This window comes from Mustela lutreola, chromosome 3 (genome assembly GCF_030435805.1).
Source record: "Mustela lutreola isolate mMusLut2 chromosome 3, mMusLut2.pri, whole genome shotgun sequence".
Taxonomy (NCBI): domain Eukaryota; kingdom Metazoa; phylum Chordata; class Mammalia; order Carnivora; family Mustelidae; genus Mustela; species Mustela lutreola.
The window spans coordinates 189,086,633-189,112,597 of NC_081292.1; the positions used below are offsets into that span (position 1 = coordinate 189,086,633).

Sequence of the window (25,965 nt, forward strand, 5' to 3'; positions counted from 1 at the left end):
AGAAAATAAATGAAAAAAATCATATTTCCACAACCGTCCCCAAATACTAAAAAGTCTCAAGTAGAATAATTGCATCTGCCTTAAATATACTATCACCTTAATATCTCATGTGCTATTTGATTAATTTAATGATAATTATTGAGAAGTTTTTAGAGAATGTTAGTCTAAGTTATAGAGCAATAAAAAAGTAGAAATAATGGTTCCTACCATTAGGAGGCTTAAAATTTACTGGGAAATTAAAAAAAAAAAAATAGTCCGAGAGGAATAATTATAGATAATGAAATCACATTTAGTCTGGGAATATAGAAAAGAGACATGGAGTGCTAAGGAGAGATACTCTTGTAAATACAATAGCAAAATGGAAAGAATTATGTCACAGAGACGGCAATAAAATTGAGGCCATTTATCAGCACTTAGTACTTTATATCTGGAGCATAGGTTGTTCCTATGAAAATTACCAGATCACCCACACAAAAATATGAAATGGTCTCTTTCAGAATAGGTATGTTTAGGTATATTTTCCATTGAAGAACTCTTTAAGTTATAATTTTTAACACCACACTCTAAATTCTCCGAAAAGGGGATGTCATCAGGGCTCAAAAGTAACAAGGGCATCCATATAGGCTTACGAAGTCATGTGACTCCAGCCTGTGTTACTCAGGTAAGAAAGCCCATGTACGAGAGTGTGAACAGGATTTTTAAATGTATTAAACTTTTTAAAACTGTGTAATGCCTGCAAATGATTGGTCTCAAAAGGTCATTAAAAATATATGAACAAAAACTTTGAAATGTCAGAATCCACCTTAATGAGAGAAATCAAATCATATAAAATAACAATCTCTCAGGGAAGCAAAAGGAAAGAGAGAGGGAGAGAAATGAAAAGGAAAAAGCTCTCAGGAATCATGCTTTTCGTCCTCTGCATGTTTAGAATTCCCAGGGAAAAAATAAAGTATTGAAAAACTCCAAAGGAAATGACATTATGTTATCTGTAACTTTCTTTAATTAAAAAGATAGAGATATTAATAAAATCAACACAGGTAAATGTCCTGCAATTAGAGGGGAAACAAGTGGATACAGAAAGTTGAAAGTAGATTTAAATGATGACAATACACCTGTATATCCTTCAGGACCTCAAGTCCATAGATCAGAAGAACTCAACACTATCCCTGCCAAATATTGTCTTTCTCCTGATTTTCCCATGTGAATGAATGCCATCATCAGCCTTCCGTTCACCCGAGTGACCACTCTTTTGTCTCTCCTCACTGTTGACTATGTACTTTTTTAACATTTCTACTGCTGGGCTACTTTTCTGTCTTGTCCTGTATACCTCCCCAGTCTGCCCCTCATTGTCACTGAAGAGGACTTTTGAAATAGTTAACTAGTCTTGAAAACTTCTTTTCCCCTCTTGTCGATCTTACAACCTGTTGCGAGAATAATCTTTCTAACCTATTTTGTATGTGTGCTCTTTTTATTTTTCAAGTACACGAAATTCTAAAATACTACCTTTTATAATGTTTATTACTCTTATTTAAAAGGAGAAAAATCTTCTAAATTGTTTCTTTCTAAACATTTCTTTTGACATTTTTTGAGCTAGAACTGGCAAAGCATTATATTAGCTTCCAAGATACAATATGACTCAATATTTATATTATAGCCAAATGATCACTGCAATAATTCTAGTTAGCATCAGTTACCATATATAGTTACTAAATTATTTCTTCTTGGGATGAGAAATTTTAAGATTTACTCTTTTAACAACTTTCAAATATACAATACAGTATTATTAACTATAGTCACCATGCTGTGTATTACGTCCCCATAACTTATTTATAACTGTAAATTTGTACTTTTGATTCCTAACACTTTACCCATTTCACATCCCCCAATCTTCTACAACTGGCAACTACGAATCTGTTTACTGTATCTATAAGCTCATTTTTTATTGTTTTCTTTTATTTGTTTGTTTTTGTTTTAGATTCCACATCTAAGTGATGCCATATGGCATTTGTCTTTTTCTATCTGACTTAGTTCACTTAGCATAATTCTTTCAAGGTTTATCGGGTTGTCATAAATGGCAAAAGCATTCTTTTTGATGGCTGAGTAATATTCTTCCGTGTGTGTATGTGTGTGTGTGTGTGTGTGTGTGTGTGTGTATCGCATCTTCTTTACCTATTCATGTATTGAAGGGCACTTACATTGTTTCCATATCTTGGTTATTATAAGGAATGCTGCAGTAAACATGGATGTACATATATCTTTATGAATTAATGTTTTCATTGTCTTTAAATGAATATCCAGAAGTGGAATTGCTTTATCATATAGTAGCTCTATTTTTTTTTTAAGATTTTATTTATTTATTTGACAGAGAGAGAGATCACAAATAGGCAGAGAGTCGGGCAGAGAGAGAGGGGAACCAGGCTCTCTGCTCAGCAGGGATGCTGAGGCAGATGTGGGGCTCGATCCCAGGACCCTGAGATCATGACCTGAGCCCAAGACAGCGGCTTAATCCACTGAGCCACCCAGGTGCCCCAGTAGCTCTATTTTTAATCTTTTGAGGAACCTTCATACTATTTTCCTTAATGGCTACTCCATTTTATATTCCTATCAACAGTGAACTCAACAGTGGAGAAAGGGTTTCCTTTTCTCCACATTTTTGTCAACATTTGTTATTTTGTGACTTTTTGATAATAGTCATTCTAACTGGTATGACATAATATCTCAGTGTGGTTTTAATTGACATTTCCCTAATGATTAAAGATGTTGAACATCTTCTCATGTACCTGTTGGTCTCCTCTATATCATTTTTTGGGAACATGTGTATTTAGATTCTTTGCTCATTTTTTAAATGGATTTTTAAAATTGAGTTGTATTAATTCTTCGTATATTTTAGGTATTAACTCATTATCAGTGATAATTTGCAAATATTATCTCTCATTCAGCAAGTTGCCTTTTCATTTTTTTCAGTTTCCTTTGCTGTGAAAAAGTTTTTTAGCTTGAAGTAGACCCACTTGTTGATTTTTGCTTTTATTGCCTTTCTTTGTGGTGTCAAATCCAAAATATCACTGCCAAGACATATCGAGGAGTTTACCACTTATTTTTTTTTCTAGGAGTTTTGTGGTTTCCAGTCTCTTACATTCAAGTCATTTTGAGTTATTTTGTGTGTGTGGTAGAACACAATGGTCCAGTCTCATTCTTTTGCATCTGGATGTGCAGTTTTCTCAACATCATTTTTTGACAATGCTGTCCTTTCCCCATTTTATTACTTGGTTCCTTTGTTATAAATAAATGGCCCATAAAAGCATGGGTTTATTTTTCTTCCACTGATGTAATATACTCATGCATTCATATGTTAATGGAATAGAATAGACAAGCTTTGGAGCAAAACATGCAAAGATTTAAATTCTGACCATTATCTTAGGATGCTTTTGACCTTAGGCAAGTTGTACAAGCTACCTCAGATTCATCACACATCCATTATGTTGGTAGAATTATTTGACATACACACATAAAACATGTAGTAAAAGTAGCTTTATTATTTCGCTGTGCAAGAAATTTCAATGGCTTTACATGGGTATTCCAAATCTTGGCATCTTCCTCATGACTGTGCCTACTTCTCGAAGTCTCCCCCTATCTCATTTCATCCAAATCTTAAGAATTGATTCAGGCTGCCTACTCCTCTGAGAACCTTTGGAGGTCCCCTCAAAAGGAAATTAGGCTGCCCAGCAGGGCAAAAATTGTGGAAAACATTTCGTCTAAATTGAAAAGAGTGATATTTCTGAAGAAAGACATTTCCTTACTTCCTCTTTCTGTTTTTAAAAACTTTTTAGTCTAATGCAAGAATTGGGGTGTCTGAAAAGCATATTAAATGTTTAAAGATGTTTTATGTACAAAATTGTATACAAAGAGAACAAGTCAAATCATTACTTAAAAAAAACAAACTGAGGGTTGCCGGGGGGAGGGGGTTGGGGAGAAGGGGGTGGGATTATGGACATTGGGGAGGGTATGTGATTTGGTGAGTGCTGTGAAGTGTGTAAACCTGGTGATTCACAGACCTGGGGATAAAAATATATGTATATAAAAAATATATGTTTATAAAAAAAAAAAAAAAAAAAAAAAAAAAATTGGTTTGTGAATCCTCTGAGAATGGGGCTGCTTTAATCTGTATTATGTAATTGTGCTCAATAAACCTGACACAAATGTACCCCCTAGTGCTTTGATAGAAAAAGAAGAGGTAATTTACCAATAGAATATCATGTCTGTTAACAACACAGGTATCTGTAGTTATAGTGCCTAGAATTCTGGGGATTTTGAGGTGAAGAAAAATCTTAACATATGGGAACAAAGAATGGTACCAACCTCCCCCACTTTCCTTTTTATAGTTGTATTTAGGTACTATTATCTACTCTATTATAAAACTAATAAAGTCCTTATCATGTTAAACAATTTTGATAGGAATCACAGCTGAAGTTGTAAAAGGTTTATCCTCAATTTTTTAATCCTTTGGCATATTGCCGCAGATTACCATATCTATGTAATGAACAGGTAATAGAATGGAATACTTAGTAGATAATGTATTTTGTAATTAAATGTTCTTAAACATTAAAAAAATTAAAATATTCTGTTTGTGGCATTAAATACATTTCTATATACACTGATACAGATGATCATAAAGTGCTATACTAATACAGACATTGCTGATATTGTCTAATAGGTATAAAGTATGAAAAATACTAAGTTCCAAAAATTCAGCTATATTCTTAGAAGAACCTATTGAAAAAAAATTATTTCCAATCTAATTCCCTTTCAAATCTATTTGTAGAAACCCATATTTTTCATTTTACTTCAAAAAAGCTGAAAAAAATTCATAAATGGATTATATATATCCTCAGAATGGTGTCTTTAAGCATATGAATGTCTGTCCCCAAAATCAAATCTACAAGTATATATATTACCTGAAAAATTGTAACAAGCAAACAAAACCCATAGATAGAGAGAAGCATGAAATTACAAATAGAGAGAATACAGAGAAGGAAGAAATTACATGAAACCGTTAGAAATTTTTCTCAGAGGCTAATCCTAGAGATAAAAGAATCCAGAGAATATTTATATATTGCTTTAATGGTAAAATCTCTACTGAAATACTCTATAGCACTGCTTTATTGAATAATCTGTAATATTCACATATTTTTAAAATATTGGGAAAAATTTATCACTTGAAGACAAGTCAAATTTGCTTAGAAAGAAAGAGGCCGAGTATTCTGTGATTCATTTGCTTCAGCACTTACATTTTTGTTACATTTAGGATGTAATAGAAGACTCCATAATCCTAACCAAAGGGTAGAGATATACTGTAATTCCCTAGGTTTCATCAAGTAAAAACTGTAACTGAAAACTGATGTCTACCCGAGTCTGACCCAAATCACTTATATTTGCTCAAAAAGAAAAGATGTGTCATATTTATAGAGCAGGTGGAATTCTGGGTTACCAAAAGCACAGTTTGCAGGAGGAGATAGGGGGAAAAAAACAACACATTAATGTGGTTCTCCTTGCCCTAGGCAATAACACTTAAAACATCTTCTGGGGAATTTCCGTGTTTCCTAGTGTTTCAAGGTCTCTTGTTTCAAATCTGAACCTCTTTGGGGAAGACTGAACAGACAGTGAGTAGGCACTGTAACTAGAATGATAGATACTGCTTGTCTTTGCTTTCTTTTTAAAGGAAATCCAGGGGTTTTTTATAAGCCAAAAAAATCCTCCTAAATGTTTTCTCATTGAGAAAATAAAATAAAGCTAATTAAAGAATAAGGTCACCTAAAATTTTCCATAAAGACATAAAGGATTTATTAAACTAAAACCATGATGAACATAGCAAGACAGATAAAATGATAGTCCAATGAGAATTACAATAGTAAGGTATAACTAAATATAAAATCAAAAAGTCTATTAGAACCCTAAATTAATTTATGTGCATTTTCTAGTCTCTATTTTCAAAAAGATATTGAAGAAAAATATATTGAATTGTCAATCTACCTTAAAAACCAATTCTAGCAAGTCAAACTTGGAAAGAGACAACATAATATAGCTGAAAAATTAATGGACTTGAGTTCCCAAGATGTAAAATGTTAGCATTACTATTACATTTGACCTTATCTAGATGTCTTAATTTTTCTCCTAAGTCTGTTTCTTTTTATTTTATATGTGGGTTATAACATGTACATTACATAGTTATAGTGAAAATAGACAGTATATATAAAAATAAATTTCAATTAAAAATATGCAGCCATTCTTAGAGTAAAAAGTTTAGTCTATTTATTTGTATTATTATGTTCAGCTAGCGAACATATAGTACATCATTGGTTTTTTATATAGTGTTCAGAAAGGGAGGCAAACTATTTTTTTTTTTAATTTAAGGGTAATACATAGGACCAAATAAGCCTCAAATTTACCGCTATAAAAGGAATGTTTTCTATATCTGAACAAAATGTCTTTAATATTTTCATTTTTCTTACATTATTTCTTATTGAAAATGAAGAGAATTGTTAGTGATACTATATGCACTATAAAACTCATGAATAGTTTATGGTAGTTTTTAATCTTATTTTATTTTATTTTATTTAGGTTTTATTTAAGTAATCTCTGTGCCTAATGCAGGGCTCAAACATATGACCCCTGAGATCAAAAGTTGTTCCTCTTCTGACTGAGCCAGCCAGGTGCCCCATACCTGATGGCAGTTAGATTTCATGTTCCCCTTATTTGAACAGAACTTTTGCTATGTTTAAACTGCTTATCTAACTAATAAAATATTGAAAATGTCATTCCCAAAATCGTGTTTCTTATCATAGTTGGCAAATGATTCTAAGAATTTTCTTTCAATAATGAATCAATTTTTTTTTTTAATTGAGTCAACATATTTCTGGTCAACTCTATTTTTCTTATAGCAAGAGCAAATTAGGAAATATGGAGTGCATTGCTGATGATAGGTTTAACCTGTGGTTCATGGCAGATTCACACTTTTGTCTGAATGCCACTGTAAGATTTTCAGAAGGAAGACAGGGTACAAGATGATAGCCATTATTACCCAAGTATATTTTTTAAATAAAATATAAGACTACACAGAATCATAACATCTGACCCTAATTTATGAAACATCCATTTAAGTTACATATATAATTATTACAGGCAATGATTAATTTACTTTCCTAGCAAGTAAACCCTGTTCATACTAATAGGCTCTTGTACGAATATATATAAGTATATACATGCACAGTGTACACATGCACACACATTTAGATGTGCGTTATATATGAAGACTTGTTAGCTGTTATATGTAAGGACGTGTTAGCTTGAGGTATCCTAGTTTCTCTAAATTGGGCTAAAGTTAAGGTAAACATTTGATTCATTGCTCACACGAGGCTTTTTTTTTTTTTTAAGATTTTATTTATTTATTTGACAGAAGAGATCACAAGTATGCAGAGCAGCAGGCAGAGAGAGAGAGAGAGGGAGGCAGGCTTCCCGCTGAGCAGAGAGCCCCATGTGGGGCTTGATCCCAGGACCCTGAGACCATGACCTGAGCCAAAGGCAGAGGCCCAACCCACTGAGCCACGCAGGTGCCCCAAGGCTGCTTTTGAGAGTCTGTGGAGTACTATTGATATTTGCACTGACACAAATACAGATTGTTCTGGCTAAAGGAAAGCATATGACTCGCAAATGGTTAAAGGTATTTTGTTTAATTTTTAAATTCGATTTATTTGGTAGGATCCAGAGGCAAAGTCATCAGAGCTCAGAAATGTAAAAAAGAATAGACAGTTCCCTGTTGTGTTTATTTTGTTTTACCTTAAGTGAAGAATGTATTTATATGTATTTAAGCTGAGTTATCTGATAGAAGAACTACATTCACAACAGTTAGAGGCAGACATACAATCAAAATTCAGATTTGTCTGACTCTCAAACATCTTTCCAGCACATTATGCCACTGTAAGGAAAAAATCATGCAGAATTTGAAAGGTAAAACACACACACACACACACAACCCAATAATGTTAGAGGTGATATTTTGCTGTTTTACTTAAAGATTATTATACAAAAATGCCCTGTTAAAGTTATCTGACTAGCCTGTTGTTTTTGGTTTTACTTTCTATTTAAATTAAAAAAAAAAAGACACAACACAAAAACTCCTCTTTAACCTTCAGTACCCGTAAATAGTGAATTCACTCTAAATCTAATCCAGTGAATACTGAGACCCTTCTCCATATTATTTAATTTAATTTAAAAGTTTCCAAATATGGAGTTCAGTAATTTAAAGCCATGCTGTTGGTTACAAATTATGCCATTGGTGTTTTGTAGGACATCAGTTTCTCTTATCTGTATTGAAAATTATTCTGTATTCAAAAAATAAAGAAAAATATACATATGTTTTAAAATTACAGTCCTCTTATTTAGTGATATATCTATGAAAGAATCTTGTAGATGTAGCATTCTTTGCAATGACTACATTAGTCAAAATACCAATTTTACTAAGTTTGCAATTTTAAAGAAAATACCACTGTATATTTTTAGGAGGATAGTCTGCCCTTGACATTAATGGATAATGGTATAATAATTTTAGACCCACTGAGTTTAATCTTAAATTATATTGACTTTGCTACATCTTTTTTTTCTGACCTGATCTGGAATGAAACAGATCAATGAAGGAAAATATCTGGATGTTTATAAAATCAGGTTTCATATATTCTCTCATATTTTTTATTCTCCAGTGATGAATAGCATGGTTCAAACACAGCAATAAATGTTAAGAATATATCTTATTATATGAGTAATACAGTTTGGAAGATACTACTCTTTTATAGATAACTGTTTAAGACAGATAATTGTATTCAAGGCAATAGAATATAATATATTCTGTTGTTTCTGAACTTCTAAATGAAATTATGAAACCTAAATTATATGTTTTTAAATAAGTGAACCAAGTTCATTTGTGATGCAGAATCTTTATTATATTAATCTCTATGAATAGTGGGAAGATATCTGTTTTATTATAGTATCTCCAAATCACAGAATTAGGTAAATTATCAGTTGATTACATCCTTTTAATCTAAGCTTGGAATTGGCACTTGAAATGTCCTTTCATATTTTAGGGGACCCATCCCTTTTTAATATATAGGCAAATGACAACAAACAAACAGTACTCATATAGCAGATAAGGAATGGCAGTGTTCCAGATCCCTTAGCCTTTGAACTTTATGATCTCGTAAACAGTGTCATACCCCAGCCTTTTAAGAGGTTACTCTGATTCACGTGTATGAAGAAACACTTTGTTTCAGAAATATAACTTAGTTGTCAATAGCTATCATTATACCTAGGAAGGATATGCAGCAATTTTTAAAAAGCAACCTAAGTGGCTATCTCCTTTTTATCCAAAGGGTCCTCATAAAGAGTTGAAGCATTAACTCAGGAAAAAATGGACATCTATCCTACACCTACAAATATCTAGGGATCATCAAAATTGCGAAGAGTAGGAAATGTGTAAATAGTATGAACTGTTCAGATTAGATTAATTTTATGAAGCAAAGTGTTAATTATACACAACATAGTGAGTAGTAAATGTCTCAGATGCATTAAACTACAACTAATAGAAAATATCTTCAGAAGTACTTGCATTGTAAAAGTGGACAGGGGATAGCAAAATGAATTAATTGAAAAAATGCAAAGTAAAAAATCAAGGAAAAAAGGAAAACAAGGCCATTGTTATAAAACTAAATTTTTAGACAGGGATTTATTTTTCTATGTTTCTCTTAAATTTAACAAACTTTTATTTCAAAAGAAATATAAATGCATTGTATAAAATTAGAAAATGTCTGCTAGCAAAAATACAAAATAAGAGCACTATAGTTATACTATCCAAAGACACGTACTGTTTAATGTCTTATTGTATATTCTAGATATTCTTATGCACATACATGTGCATATATGGATTTTTCTTCCATTGATATTCAACTGTTTCTAACCCAATCTTTTAAATTTCCAGCCTTCATGTTCCCATGGCAGTACATTTCTATCTCATCTACTACCTAATCCATAATTACACTTTTCAAGTTACCTGAAAAATGTCTATACAAATGGTTGTCTAAACTAAGGTCCAGTCCAGGACTGAATTTCAAACCTTGTTGTTAGAACCAGTAAGTTTCTTAATCAAAACCATTACCTTATTTTTCATATTCACTTATTAAAGGGAACATACAAATTTTCTTTTGGAATATTCCCCCTTCTCAATTTGACTGGTTACTTGTGGCTCATGATTTATTTTTCAAGAATAAATTCTACTGAAATATGAAGAATTTGACCGCTTAAAAAGTCCAACAAAACACTTGTGTACAATTTTTAGGTGTAGAAACTCTAGTTCTTTATTTTTTGGGGTTGTTTGGACCTCTATCACTCCTACAGAGGGGTAAGAGAAGAAAAATGGTAAAGAAATGTAAATCAACCAAGGAACTGCTATGGGAAAATATTGAATGTAAATACTAACTAGAAAAACATAGAAATTACTGTCTATTGAGGTTTTTGGTGTTTTATGTGCATTGCCATAACCTAACTAAATAGTAATGACATGACAATTGATAGCTATCCAAAATAAATGGAAAGAATGAAGGCAGAGGTCTTCTTTTGTTCTTTTAGGAATGATTCTTCTTAAAATGGAAAACAAACAAAAATAAAATAAAGCATTTTCTGTTAATTTACAGTGATATTGACATGTATTTTCATAAATTCATGACACTTATTCTTTTGCAAAATAGATGAGCAGAGGAAGTTTAGAGTTTAGTTCAATCTACAATTAACAAAGTGTTGGGCACTATTCTCAGTCATATATAAATCCTTTGTAACAAAAATATTGGATTGAAGAAAAAAATACAACCCTTTGTGTAGTAATGGCTTTTTCAGGGATATGTTAGGCACTTAATCTGAAAATTATGCCTTGGACTGAAAACTTAAAATATTTTTTGAAATACATATTTAACTGCCATGTTCAAAAATATGATCTTACATACGCCAACACACATCACAATGATGAGTTTGTGTCCATACTACGGTTTAATTTTCTCAGCATAGATTTTTATATCTTTATAAAATTCCGTTTAGGAAAATCTATTTGAATTATAGCAACATTCCAGTATGCTATAGTACTTTCAGCTGTCAGGAAACAACCTTTAGGATGAAATACTTCTTAAGGTTTTTCTGTAGTTTTATATGGCAATATAACAGTCATAATCTTTAAAAGACAGCTTCATTTATAGAAGTGACACAGATTTTTTTCAAGAGCTGTTTAAAATTTAAAAATTTTATTTAGGATCATCCACTATCATTATTTCTGATGTGTCTTTGAGCACAAGTTTATTTTGCAAAAGTGACTAATTTTTTTTTTTCTAAAAGAATGTAGCTGTACAGAGTAGATTCTTCTGCAAACAGGAATATAAGATATAAAATATCTTACTATGGAAAGCATGGCCATTCAGGAAGTTCTTTCTTAGTTTCCCTATCTATCATGGCTTCATGGTCAAATATGTATTAGGTAACACCTGTGTGTTTACTCTGGGCTATTTGCTATGATGTATCAAATTAATATACATCAAGGCTCTGACCACAGAAAGCTCATAGATACTACTCCACTCTAGAACAAGAAATTAAGACCATAAATATTACTTTTCAAGCAAGGAAAAAAATTTATCTTAGAAGACAATAAGTACTTAGTTTCAAAATTGTATCTTAGCTAACAATGTACTAGAGAAGCACTTTAAGAATATAAGTCCCTAAAAAAAAAAGAATATATAAATCTCTAATGAATCTCTTCTAACCCCCTTTAATGTAATACTTAATGTGTAGACATCTTCTATGGGTATATGATGCTTAGGCACACTTTTCATAATCATAATTAGTCCTGTCATTATAACTCTGAAAACCTATCTGACCCAATTCTTAACCTTTTTCCTGCCCTTTAGCCCAGTACAGTTGCCTAGCCAGAGTTTGAAACAGGACTTTTGTCAACACATCTCTCTTACCGGTACCCTCATGCTCCAGAGTTGTGGTGTTCATGTATCTCCAGACCATGCATTTTTGCTTGAAAGCAGTAGTTCTCAAGGCAGGGGGTGGGGTGTTGGGGGTGATTTGGGCAGACATTTGACAATATCTAGAGAAATGGTCATGACTGAGGATGAGGTGTTATTGGCTTCCAGTGGAGGGAGGCTAAGGATGTTGATAAAAACCCCAAAATGCATAAGACAGTCCCCCGCAGTGAACAAGCATCCAGCCCAAAATGTCAATAGTGCCACTGTTGAGAAAGCCTACTTTAGAGAAAATATTGAAAATAATATTATATACCGCAACAATATTATTAATATATATTTCCATTTATTTACAGAAAAAGTAAAATAAGAATAATTTAAAATGCTTATATATCCACATTTTGGCACGTGTTCTTCATTCTGTTATCAAGTGTTATTTTGTCATCGTTGTCATTGTTGTTGTTGAATGGCATGTTGTGGCTGCTCACCTCCAAAGATTATTTGTATGTGCATGGTTTATTACGTAAAACGCAAAGCAAAACAAAAGGTGGAAATAGTTTTTATTTCCCCCAAAATGTTGTGACAGCTCTAATACATTTTTTGTTTGTTATTCTTCTGAGAAGACTTGTAATATGTGGATAATGTATTTATCACACAACTGCTCTTTTTCTCCTTCTGTCTTGTCTCTCTTCTTACTTTTTTTTTTTTTTTCCTCCTTTTTCCTTCTGGTGGGCAGAACTCCTCTGATTGCAGCAGGAGTCATCGGTGGGCTCTTCATCCTGGTCATCGTGGGCCTAACATTTGCAGTTTATGTTAGAAGGAAGAGCATCAAAAAGAAAAGAGCCTTAAGAAGATTCCTGGAAACAGAGGTATGGTGTTTGTTTGTTCTCTGTGTGTTGAGGGACTTCTATTAGGTTTAGAAGGTTTAGATGATACTCTGTTTTTTAACCCAGGTGAGAACTCAGTTCCATTTCCTGCAATGAATGATGCTGAGTTCATAGTATGTTACACAGAGTTGATGAAAAATCAGACTATATAGTAAAAGTAGTCAAGGCAGATTCATGCCCGAAGGAGATCAAATTGTAGGGGTCAAGGAGATGATCTGATGAATGACAGATCTTACTGAAAAGACTTATCTGTTTCTTTTGGAGGTGGAATCCCACTAGAGTCCTAGGATATTACAGTAGCAGAACTAGAAAACAACTGGGTAGAAGATATCTCAACAGTGGACTAGAAAAATGTTAGAAAGAGAGAATTTTTCTGATTCAAAAATAAAGCCAGAAAAAAAAAAATAAAGTAAAGCCAGATAGTCAAGCAATTTATGCTTTAATTAGGGTCATTAAATTGGCAGCCACAGGTCCCATTATACCAGTAGAGAAAAGCTGAACTTACAGGATAAAGCTTCCTGTTGTAATCACACAGACTTTACCACAGAATTTATGGGAAGCATTTAATGCATGTTAGTTATTGTGAATATGTAAATTACCCACAAATTATTATAATCTCTCTTATATTGCTGCCCTGAGTTCTCTAGCATGCAAGGTGATAGTTTTCACTGTATAGATTACAGGGGGAAAACAATTACAGAAAACTATGCATTACCAGATCTTTCTCAACTTGCACCTTACCTTCTTTCTCCTGATATGTACATCTATGGCGGTCTGAACATGGCTGAACAACTCAGAGCAATTCTGTTCTGAGACTTAGCCTTCTCTGGATCTGTTTTTTGCTCACTGTCAATGTGACAGTCTGACTTTTCCTCTTAACCCTGACAGGAATGAGAATATTCATTCATAAATTTTACAAACTGATAATGAATTAAATTTTAGCTCTTTTCTTCCAGAAGTTGAAACTAGGTAGAAGGATCATATGAAATGTTCAGGAAGCTACTTTAGTTATATGCAGGGAAGAATGTCTAAGAATTAGAGTTGTCTAAAATTAGAATGGGTTGTCTTATCAATAGAGTTGTTCAAGCATAAGACAGGTAGTCAATTATATACATGAAGAAAATAGTAGTAATTTTTTACTTGAGCTAGATGTTTACAAAAGATGAACTTGATCATTTTCAATCTTGCACATGTGAGTACAAGTTTGGGCACAACACATGGGCTGTGCATATTTTCAGTTTAGCTAGGATGCGGGAGGCAGAATTCTCCCTTATGGCCAGCGTGGGGCAGTCATGGAGAAAATTCTAAGAAGTGAAGTGAATTAGAGTTGGAGGGGAACTGAAGGCTTGGAACAGCAGTGGACATTTAGGTGGTTGAATAAATACGAAAAGAATTCTGTCCCTTAACTACATGCTGGAAAGTCCCATTGCTATAAAAATAATTGTTTTGTTTGTCTTCTTTTTTAATACTGTGCTTTCTAGGAATGCCCTTCAAACTGACATCTCATTACTAAATAAACACGTACTGATTGGTTTTAGAAGCAGACTCTATTTTTTATAAAAAGTTATTGCTTAGCACTAAATTAGATAATTGTAGAATTCCCATCTCTCTCTCAGTAAAAATAAATAACTATGATTTTCTATCATCTAAACAGAAGACGGATTCTTAAGAGGATCAACTCAAATCCTTAAGTATGAAAGCTAGAAATCTGTCTCAGATGTGAAAAACTTGTTAAAGCATGATATATTGTTGGAATGTACTTAGAGTTAATATCCTTCTCCAAAATCATATTGCTCCAGATTGTCTGTCTTCTGTTACATGCATAAAAGTAGAAAAAAATATTTTTCAACATACACTTACGAGATGCTCTGTAAACTTGATATTTTGATAGATACCGTAATTAAAAAGCGTTAATGGGACATGATCCTATCCCTTGAAGAGTGACAGATTCAGTGCCTACAATATGGCAGGCAATGTTCCCAAGTTTTCCAGCTATGTTACATCCCATTTCATCTTTTGACAATCTTCTGTGGTAATTATTGCTGTACCTATTTCACAGGTGTGAAATAAGGGGTTAGGAGGGATAAATTGCTTTCTCAGCCTGTAAGTGGCAGTACTAGTGTGCAAACCTACAATTTTAAACTTGATGCTCTTTCCACCATACTGGCTTGCAAAATGAAACAATGCTTCTGTTAAAGGTATCATTCTCAAATTCCTGGAAAAGTGTGTTTGTATAAATTTTTAAGTGAGATCTAAGAAAATTGTTGAAGACTAAACCTGCAGGTAGAATTGTGAAATTTTCAAAATATGGAATTATGGCATATTATATGACAAAGCATATATTTTAAATACATATAGCCCCAAATACTGAAATCTAGTCCCCAATCTTGCATATGATTTTTATATAAGTTATGTGATTTTAAAAAATAATTCACTGAAGTTCCTGATTTTATACATATAGTGTGAGTATCAAAATCTAATAAACAAATTCTGCACCGCAGAGTAGGAAGAAGGAGATTCTCTGACAGATTCTTTTTCCAGTTTTAGAAATATTTTGTAATTCTTTCTGAGATTTATTTTATGTGACTTTAATATGCATTTTTAAAATATATATATTTGAAAATGAGATAGAAGTATATTTGTTGTCTAAACTTTTAAACAAGAATCCAAATTTATTGATAATTTTTATCATCTCCGTATTCCTGGTATTGCTATACTTACCTATATTCAAGATTCTGTTCAGCTCCTTAAGTAGACCACGACATTCATAGAGGCAAAATAATAACCAAGACACAGGATCACAGTGCACTTAGCATTGTAAACAGATACTGAGAAACACTGGGATGGTTTTTAAGACCATTTGAGTAGGAACTGCCTTTAATTCTTCCCTTATGTTAAGAGGGGCACCTGGGTGGCTCAGTGGGTTAAGCCTCTGCCTTCAGCTCCAGTCAGGATCTTAGGGTCCTGGGATTGAGCCCTGCATTGGGCTCTCTGCTCAGCGGGGAGCCTGCTTCCCCCTCTCTACCTACCTGTGATCTCTCTGTCAAATAAATACAGTCTTGAAAAAAAGAAAAAAGAGAGAGAGAGAGAGAGAGAGAGAGAACTAGCTATTTGTTTGAGTTTAAAGCTTAATTCCTTTATTTATCTAAAATTATCCAAACTTATCCCTTTTGGCCACACCCAGCCAAGGATATGATCTCGTATTTCCCACCCTAATCTCATCCTTCAGACCTGTCCCAAACCCTATTGCATTCTGTTTTATGTCTTCTTCCTTCTTCTTGATGCTGTGTCCAAACTGTTCTTCACAATGATAATACCCTCCTTCACGTCAATCCATTTTTATTATCTCAAGACCAATTTTATTTTTTTTAAAGATTGTATGTATGCATGTATGTATTTTAGAGAGAGAAAGTGCAAGCAGGGACAGAATCCCAAAGAAACCACACTGAGCTTAGAGCCCAACGCAGCCTCCATCTCAGGACCCTGAGATAGTGACCTGAGCTGAAACCAAAATTTGCTCCCCTCAAGACCAATTCTAAAGTGTGTCTCCTCCAGGAAGCCAAAACTAATGAAGTTTTCTCGCTGGTGGCTATTTTATCCCTGTGCATACCATAGCATTCACCCAGAATCTAGAATCATTTCATAGAATTTTAGAATATTTGATCTGTAAAGTACTCTAGTGTCTTGCTGCTTAAAATGTGCTCAAGGACCATCATCATACATAGAATTCACCTGGAGTTCTGCAAAAATTCAAATTTCAGCCACAGCCTTAGAGTTACTGACCTAGAATCTGCATTTTCACAAGAACCTCAGGTAATTCAAATGTACATGAAAATTTTATCAGCACTGTCCTGGTGCATTGGTATTGTGTTAACTTTGTTCTCTTCTGACACATTTGTCCTGGCTTCCTAGTTATATTTTATTTTTCTAATTCTATTTATTGAGTCTCCTAAAACGAGAAAGAAAACTTTGATAGAGTACATGGACATAACTAAGATCTGACTCGTTGTTGTAGAAAGCAAAACTGGAAGGACTTCAAAAAGTAGGATTAGGAGCCGCTAATTAGCCTAAATTTCTTTAAAATGTTGGGGCGGGGGGAGTGCGGAAGGGGGCAGGAGAATCTCCTAGCTTAATATGCCTAAAGTAGGCACATTGTAACTTGTGTTCACCCAAAGAGCTTGAGAAGTGAAAGGATAGACTGAGGGAATAGTGAGTGATCCATACGACAAAAAAATTGTCAAGGAAAGTATGCCTGTGTATTTTTTTGTATGTATGAGAAAGAGCATCAGGCAGAGGACAAGGGAGAGGCATTGACTGGAATTGAAAGTTAGAGAACCTGTATTCTTTTTGTTTTGTAGTTGGTAGAACCTTTAACTCCCAGTGGTACTGCACCCAATCAAGCTCAACTTCGTATTTTGAAAGAAACTGAGCTCAAAAGAGTGAAAGTACTTGGCTCAGGTGCTTTTGGAACAGTTTATAAGGTAAGTAAAAAAATAACCCATACCACCAGTTATTTTTTGTTTCAGACTTCTCTTAAATAACAGCCAGAATTATTGCTCTAGCTAACCTAATTTCCTTTTAATATTCGGAGAGGACAACCAGTATCATATTGAGAAGTTGCTGCATAAGTGAATTCATTCATTTTTATTGAGCAAGCTGGGATAGAAACTAGCATGGGAAAGCAGGAAACTGTCACAAAGAGCCACAGCATATAGTCTTTCTGTCCATACCCTTTTGATCCACTTTTTATGTTGGCAAATTTTGTCCCTACCTAGAATATACAGCTCGAGCCCATTTTCCTTCCCCTACACAGTGCTCCATGGAGTCCCAGACAGGCCTGAGCATATGCCATAATCCTTGTTCTTTTCTCCTGCCCTTTAATTCCCACATCTCCCCCTCAGAATGACACTGCCTGTCTCTTTAGAATCCACACAAATGTCCTGATTTGTTAACAGGATAGGATTCGTTCCAAAACCACTTTTTTTTTTTGCCTACCTGTTAATATGATTTAGCAGAAAAATTTTCAGTTTGGTTGTCCTCACCATTATATGCAAACTAAAAAAGTGACTTTCTTTGTGAAATTCAGGTTAGATAGAATGAAAGGTGAAATCATGGGTTTCCAATAAGAGATATTTTTGGAAAGGCAAAGTTCAGATAATGTCATCTGCATGTTTACTTATTTAGCTTAATTATAAAACCAATTCGGAGGCCAGGCCCAAGGTTAATTGTGGTGAAATTTATGTTTAACGTAAGTAACAAGTATAAGAAACTGCTGGGTTAGTGCTAAATCCTTCTTGCGATGTCTGTTAGAACAGTTCCCCAAATTTTACTTTGACAGTTTTATAGGTTTCTTAAAGCTATATCAAGCCTGAAGTTTTTACAAGTATTTCTGTTAAAATAGACTGGATCTTAGAAATTTTGCACTTTAAAATGTTCATTTTTTCTACTTAAAACAAATGTTTATTTAACAAAAAGTATTAACAACTAGAATATAAACCTTAATTTTCCCTCCTGAGTGTTCCAAAAATAATTTAATCTTTTTAAAATAAAATTATTTTATTCTAAGGCCTAGATGCAGAAATTTCTTAAACTCTTTGTGTGCATATTTTGTTTCGTTAAACTCAAAATTATTAATTGAACACCTAATTTGAGTAGAAACTTCTCAGCTCACTTGGTGCTTTCTAGTTTTCAAATTATTTGTATATTCAAAGAAATATGACTTATCCTGTTTTTCTATTTATATTATGTTAGAAATAATTCCATTTCAAAGGTAACTCAATTTTGGATTGTTCCTAGCATATAATTAACTTTTTATTTTAAAGATGATATGGTCTGGAAAGTGAATTTTATTTTAAATCATGGATACCATTTAACTTAAGAATAAATATGATCTAATGACCTCAGCAGGGAAAAATTACCATTTAGACCTTTAATTATAAAGCTTTATAAATGTTTTTATTATGAATAACTATTTGCCTGTTGTCCATGAGCATTATAGCTTTATTGAAATTGCTTGTATTGAAAGGTCCATAAGTACATTTCAATTTTATACCTATTTTATTTACAGTTGATGCTGTTTTAATTAACATATTAGTTCTTACCAAGGCATATTGTCTTAAATGGGAAAGAACTACTCTTGACCACAGAAATGCATATTAGCTTAGCTATTACTTGGTTGATTTTTCCTCTGGTTGGACATATGCTGTGTTTAAGCATTAAAGATTTGAACCAATATACCATGGATATTAGTGTAGTTGAATTTTTGTCTGGTTAGGACTAGAAAATAATGACTATACTTATTTAAAAAGCAGTACAAATTAATTCACACTGAATTTATATTCGTATTTCAAAAGTACACTTTGGGAATATTTTAATATTGATGCTATATATTTATAAAGTAACCCCCCTCTGGTTACTTTATTGAATAATGGTAAGCCTGTTCTCTACCCTACATACCATCACTAAGAAAACGTAGCCTATGGATCTTGGGCTTCTTCCTCCCCATTTCTGCATTAATAGTTAAAAAAAAATTATACCACAAGGAACTTGGCTTTTTTTTTTTTTTTTAATTTAACACATAGATTTCCCTATTAACCCCAAGAAGAATGTAACTCTTAACTTCACCTTCTAATGGTTAAAGCCCCTTTTTTCTGTATTATTCTCACTTTTTAATAATTCTTGTGTTTAGGTCTCCTCTTATATTATTACAACTTTCAGTAACACAAATACATACATTTCAGCGTGAAGTACAAAATGAAAAACACTTTTTTTATGACTAGAACCAACTGATATTAAGAAAAACTAGAGATTGTTCTCTTTAGGAATAAGAGAATTTTTCCCCCTTTCATTTTAATGTTAAAACTGGACTAAGAAGACTTTTTTGATGTCAGGGCTAATAAGCTAAAATTTGAGATTTTCTTGCTTCTGTGTTCGTAAGAGAACACAGAATTTCAAAAGAAAAAATTCTTTGATAATTGATGCACCCCCAATGTCTTACCAAAATTATTGTCCTAATTCAAATGGTTGAATTGTTTACTCAGAAATGCTGTTATTTACCTTAATGTTGTACTTGACTCAAGTTCCACCTACTTTATCCTTTCTAGTGTGTAGATCCTATTCAGATATTATAATGATATTTTTGTAGGAGGAGAGAACTGGCAATGGCCAGTATAAATATTTTATATTCAGAGATAATAAAAATCCTTGACAAACACATACACAATATTTGATAATAAAGACAAATTAATATGTGCTCAGTTCTCTCTAGTACTTGTCTTTGAAAACAAATTCTTAAATAATCATCTTAGAAAACTAATTTTTAAACCAATTCAATCTTCAGGAACAGGAAAATATGTTTTTTTGTAACTTTATTTGTTTTAGTTACAGAATAATTAAATAATATTAAAGCTGAAAAGAACCTCCAACATGACTTAACCCAGTCTTCTAAATTACAAATGAGACAACTAAAGATCAAAAATTGGAACAGTGTTCTCTGAGTCTTAAGAAATTGATATATCATCTGAATCTAATATTTATATCTTATTTCATTTCTGTCACTATTGAAAAGCTTTTTCACACATTCAAATTGAATTTTATAATAGCAATGCTTTATAATGTAATAGTAAACACCTTGAAAGCAGAATAAATATATGATTCATCTTCAGATAATGAAAGGAAACAACAAAGTTGCTAAGTAACTTGTAACACATAACAGGTATTAGATAAATGTTTGTTGACTGAATAAAAGAATATAGAATCTCTAAATTATTTTTTAAGAAATTAATAGATTGAGTGGTTAAATCAAATGTTGTTTCTGGTATAAATTTCTATATCTTCATATAGATTTAATGTGATTTTCCCCCCCCAAAGGGCATTTGGGTACCTGAAGGAGAAACAGTAAAGATTCCTGTGGCTATTAAGATTCTTAATGAAACAACTGGTCCCAAAGCCAATGTGGAGTTCATGGATGTAAGTATAAACACCAGGCAACCACGTTTTTTATCCATTTTTAATAGACTGCTTTTAGAATTTAAAAAAAAGAAAAAAAAAAGAAAGAAATGGTATACTCTACAATTAAAGTCTTGAGCAAAGGTCAGCAAACTTTTGCTTAAAGAACCAGAGAATAAATGGGCTTTTTTGTGCAACGTGGTCTCCATAGAAACTACTCAACTCCATCCTTTGGGTAAGTGAGCAGCCATAGACACTTAAAAACAAAACAAAACAGGGGCACCTGGAGGGCTCAGTTGGTTCGGTGACTGCCTTTGGCTCAGGTCCTAGTCCTGAAGTCCTCAGATCGAGTTCCACATTGGGCTCCCTGATCAACGGGAGTCTGCTTCTTCCTCTGACCCTCTCCTTTCTCATGCTCTCTCTCTCATTCTTTCTCTCTCTCTCTCTCTCAAGTAAATAGATAAGGTCTTTGAAAACAAAAACAAAACAAAAAAATGCAAGAATGGGTATGACTGTGTTCCAGTAAACTTTATTTACACAAATAAGCTGAAGGCTGAAACCCTGCAAGCCAAATTCTGCTCTCAAGTGCTTTGTATTTAACCACGAAGTAAAGAAAGGCAAATTGCATTTGGGAGTAGGGATGATGGTCTGAAAAATTAATTAGGCTGCTTTATTTTATTATTGTTATAATCTACTAACAAAAAACATTAATCAAGATTAGTTTCGATAGTAAGTTAGTGTTAAATTTAAATTAGGAATCTACCTAAGTCAGATAATTACCAATTGAAATTTACTTTTTCAGTTCAAATTCAGAAGACAAACCTAATGGGTAAAAAGCTCCAACTATAGAAAAATAAGAGAGCTCTGAAGAATAAAAATACTTTATGAAGTTAATCAGAACTTTAAGATTTCCCCTAGCAAAAATTGTAGATTGAGCTGTTCAGCGAATTTCAGAAGGTAGGACAGATAAAATATGTATGAGGTATGCTGTTATTTTTTTCACATTGAACACAAGATAACTTGCCAGAGGTTCTATCAAAGACCCATGTATATATTCTTTCTTATTTTAGCATAAAATCTTCAATAATAAGAATAATTTTGATTTTTAAATGACCTTTATATGAAAGATGATGCAAGCATATGCATTTTGATTTTTAAAGATGGATTGCTATATATTTCTACCCAGTTTTTCTTGTAAGCTCTTTTTTAGGTTGTACAGGAGCTCAGTTTTTGACTTTGAATAATTTATTTGGATATAATGCTTACTTTCTTATATAGGGCTGCTTTTAGTTCAACAATATATTGGTTATTAGATAATAGAACTGATAATTAACTGGTACAAACCAGCTGTTCTGATCAGTTGGTGCTGTACCTTACCAGTTGCTTAATATTTTGAATACCACTTTTGTTACTTATCTACCAACACCTGACAGACATTGAGTCCAGTAACTAAATAGTGTTTCTTTCTGCAGGTGTCTAAAAGTTCTAACATTCTCTGCAGCTACATGTCCTGGCTCATATAGTAAAATGTAAAACTGAAGCCTTTTTCAGTGATGTCACAATCAATTTGATCTTGATTATACGTATATGTTGTGAAAGGAATTTTCAAAGTGAAAGTTATGAAGAAAAAGGACAATGAATATACACAATAAGTTAATATGTAAGACAGAGTTAAAAAAAAAAAAAAAAAAAAAAAAGATCTTGCTTAGCCTAGACTATAGCCAAAGCTGAAATCCACAAGAATGCTAATAATCTCTGCTGGAGGCTTAGACAGCCATTTTTGTCATATTTCCATGGAAACAGACCGGCAAAAAGGGGTTAAGAGGCTACAAAATAATCACCTAAGAAAGAAGCTCTAAAAGCTTCATCATGATTTTGAATGATTATTTGAAAGCTCCTAACCCTATCCATTTTTTTTTTTTCCTGATCTGAAGTCTATTCCCATGGAAACAGGAGTGGAGATGGCAGCTTGAAGTCTTAAGATTTCTACTGAATTTTAGATGAGACTCTGATTGAGCCATGAAAGGGGTCATTTTCCTAAATGGTTGATAAATCTGGTGACCAACAGACTCCAAACAATATGTTCTTTTTAAAAGTTTAAAGAAATATTTATTAGGGAAAATATTTTTACCGAGCCCTCATACCTCATGGATAAATACTAGAAGATTAATAGATTGGCGGAATTCTATTGGCAATTTCAATAAATATCAAGCAGAAACACCTCCTACTATTTTCACAACTTCCTTCAAAACATTAGTATGACATCGCAATAATTAAAATATAGTCACACTGGCAAAGTTAACGATAAATTCAGATTTTAAACAGGCTGGTGTAATTTGAATGCAAAATTATCCACATTTCATACCAACATTGTTAGCTCATCTACTATGTGTGTAAATCATTATGAATACTTAAATAACATATCAAACTGTAATAGAAGGTTTCATGTGAGCAAATTTATTTATAATTTGGGCCTAAGAATTATGTTAAAGTTGCTCATATTCCCAAGGTTATTGAGATTAAAGTCTTATTTGACATATCTTTTAGTTTGGGTCCTTCCATGTGGTAGAATATTCCAAGTTTAACTTTCAAACTCATATAACATATACTGCAATCATGCTACCTTCTCTTTTGCAAACTAGTGTCTATATATATTTGTTTATCAGCATATGTTTTATGCCATTTTAAAGAAAAAAAATAAAGCTTCTGAAGATAATGGGAACTGCATACTCTTACTAAGCATTAGATCTCTTTGTCCCACCCTATCCCCAACATGCACCTTTATAGTTGGAGTAGAATGTTCTAGATTCAATAACTACTACTACTAAGTTTATTAGATGTAGCTCTGTGTTACTGGTTATTTTAATAAATGACAAAATGCAACAACTTAAAACTCACTACATCCAATATTTCTATTGATATCCAGGGCACAGGAGATGATTTTTAGAATAAAAATTCTTTGATATATACTTAGAGTAGATCTAGTGAAAGAGCAAATGAAGAGTGAACTTCAGAAAGAAGGAAATTAAATGTAGAAGAAAGGATGGGGCGGTTTCAGGAAGCAAGAATTTCTGTTACTTAAAGAATATTAGAATTTATTAAAGGAGGTGAAAAAGGCCTGAATAAATGGGCAATTGTAGCAAGGTCTTAAAAAAAAAAAAAAAAAAAAATTCTATGGTAAAAACCATAGGCAAAAATAAATAAGAAACAATCTATATTCTATGAAATGCTATGCTAAAAGCAGGAGAAGGAGAATTTGGTCAGAAGGCTGTTACTCAACTCACCTGAATATGTCTAATGGATTCATAATGACAATAATAACACATAGCTACTGAATGGCCAGTATGTCTTTAATTACCATAAAGGAAGATCACATTGAACAACATTAAGAAAATGACCCTAGAGGTCCACCTTCTTAAGAAGAATATCTACATTTATACACATGTCTAGTTTTTGTTTCAAATATCACCATTTCATTGGAAAAGCACAGGGTATTATTTTTTTTATTTTTGGTTTGGTTTTACCTTGTTGTCTTTTGGGTTTTGTGTTTTGTTTTCTTTTTATCCATAAAATGCTACAGAACACATAGCTAAAAAATGAAGCTATTGAGTAAGATTCCTAGAATTGGGGAACATGGTCTGGTCAAATCAGACAGACTCTTGAGTTTGTCTGAATTTCTACTACTGTTGTTTTGTTGTTGTTGTTCGCTCTGATATTTAAGCCCACTATCACTTGACATTATCCCTTATAAGTGTACGTGTATTTAAATGTTTTATTTATTTGTTTTCTTAAAAAATATTGAGATAAAAAAACAATTATCCTAAATTCCAGTGACTGAATAATAATAATGCTTCAGCTTAGTGCTCTGTTTGTTGGCTTTACTGTCAGCTTTCCCATGCCAAGTCAACCACCTAGCTCCCAGTAAGTTGCTCCAAGGAAATATGTTTCAGATTATCCAGGCTTACTGTATAAATAGTCATATTTCGGGGCACCTGGGTGGCTCAGGAGGTTAAAGCCTCTGACTTCAGCTCAGGTCATGATCCCAGGGTCCTGGGATCGAGCCCCTCATCGGGCTTTCACTTGGCGGGGAGCCTGCTTCCTCCTCTCTCTCTGTCTGCCTCTCTGCCTACTTATGATCTCTGTCTGTCAAATAAATAGACAAAATCTTTTTTAAAAATAGTCATATTTCTATTAAAGGAAGAAGAACTTGTTGCCCTCTCCCTATACAATAGGAAAATCTATTTATCTTGTATGATCATTGCACTGTTTTCAGAAGAAATGTCCATGTGAGTTTTGCTTACATGTTGCTCTTCCTTGTATTGCCTTTATGATATTCAATGACTTCTTTAAAAATTGTATGTATGTATGTATTTATTTATTTATTTTTGAGAGAGAGAAGGAGAGAGAGAGAGAGAGAAAGTGAGCCAGCATGTGAGCAGGTAGAGAGAGACAAAAGGAGAGGAGAGAGAATCCCAAGGAGGTTCCATGCTCAACTCAGCGCAGAGCCTGATGTGGGGCTCGATCTCATAACAGTGAGATCATGACCATGAGATCAGGAGCTAAGCAGAAACCAAGAGTCAGATGCGCTTAACTGATTGAGCCATCCTGGTGCCCCATCATATTCATTGCCTTAATGAGAATTGTTCCAACTCTAACTGATATCATATTAATGGGTTGAGACAAATAGAATTTACTAGTAGAGTTTATATTTTCTTTCAGATTATAGCAGACTTAAAAAAATTATTTGAAAAGATGTTCTGTTCAATAACATAATTTCACATTATTAAAATAACATTTTTATGCTTATGACTTCACAGAGTTAATAATAACTCTTAGATCCTGTATCATACTAATAATGGATTTTTAAAAATTCATACAATTTAATCCAATGATATCTTTAGGTCTTACAGATTTTGCTCATTTGCATACATGAATATAATTAATCAATTTTAGAGGTAAAACAAAATGCAAAATTCCTTTTTTAAAAAGCCCATTACTTAGATGTCAAAGGATTCAACACTGCTGCCATGATCTTGAGAAGTCAGTTATAAACAATTCTTCTTTCCTTAAAAGAATTATAG

General features: G+C 32.9%; 1 protein-coding gene across 1 annotated transcript in view; it reads left to right on the top strand.

Moving 5' to 3' along the window:
- Window positions 1–25,965, top strand: part of ERBB4 (erb-b2 receptor tyrosine kinase 4) — a 1,180,328-nt gene that overhangs the window by 950,275 nt on the left and 204,088 nt on the right. The window contains exons 17-19 of the mRNA XM_059168147.1: window positions 12,787–12,919; window positions 17,296–17,418; window positions 20,807–20,905. Coding sequence (XP_059024130.1) covers window positions 12,787–12,919; window positions 17,296–17,418; window positions 20,807–20,905 — 355 coding nt within the window. The remainder of the gene's footprint in view (window positions 1–12,786; window positions 12,920–17,295; window positions 17,419–20,806; window positions 20,906–25,965) is intronic.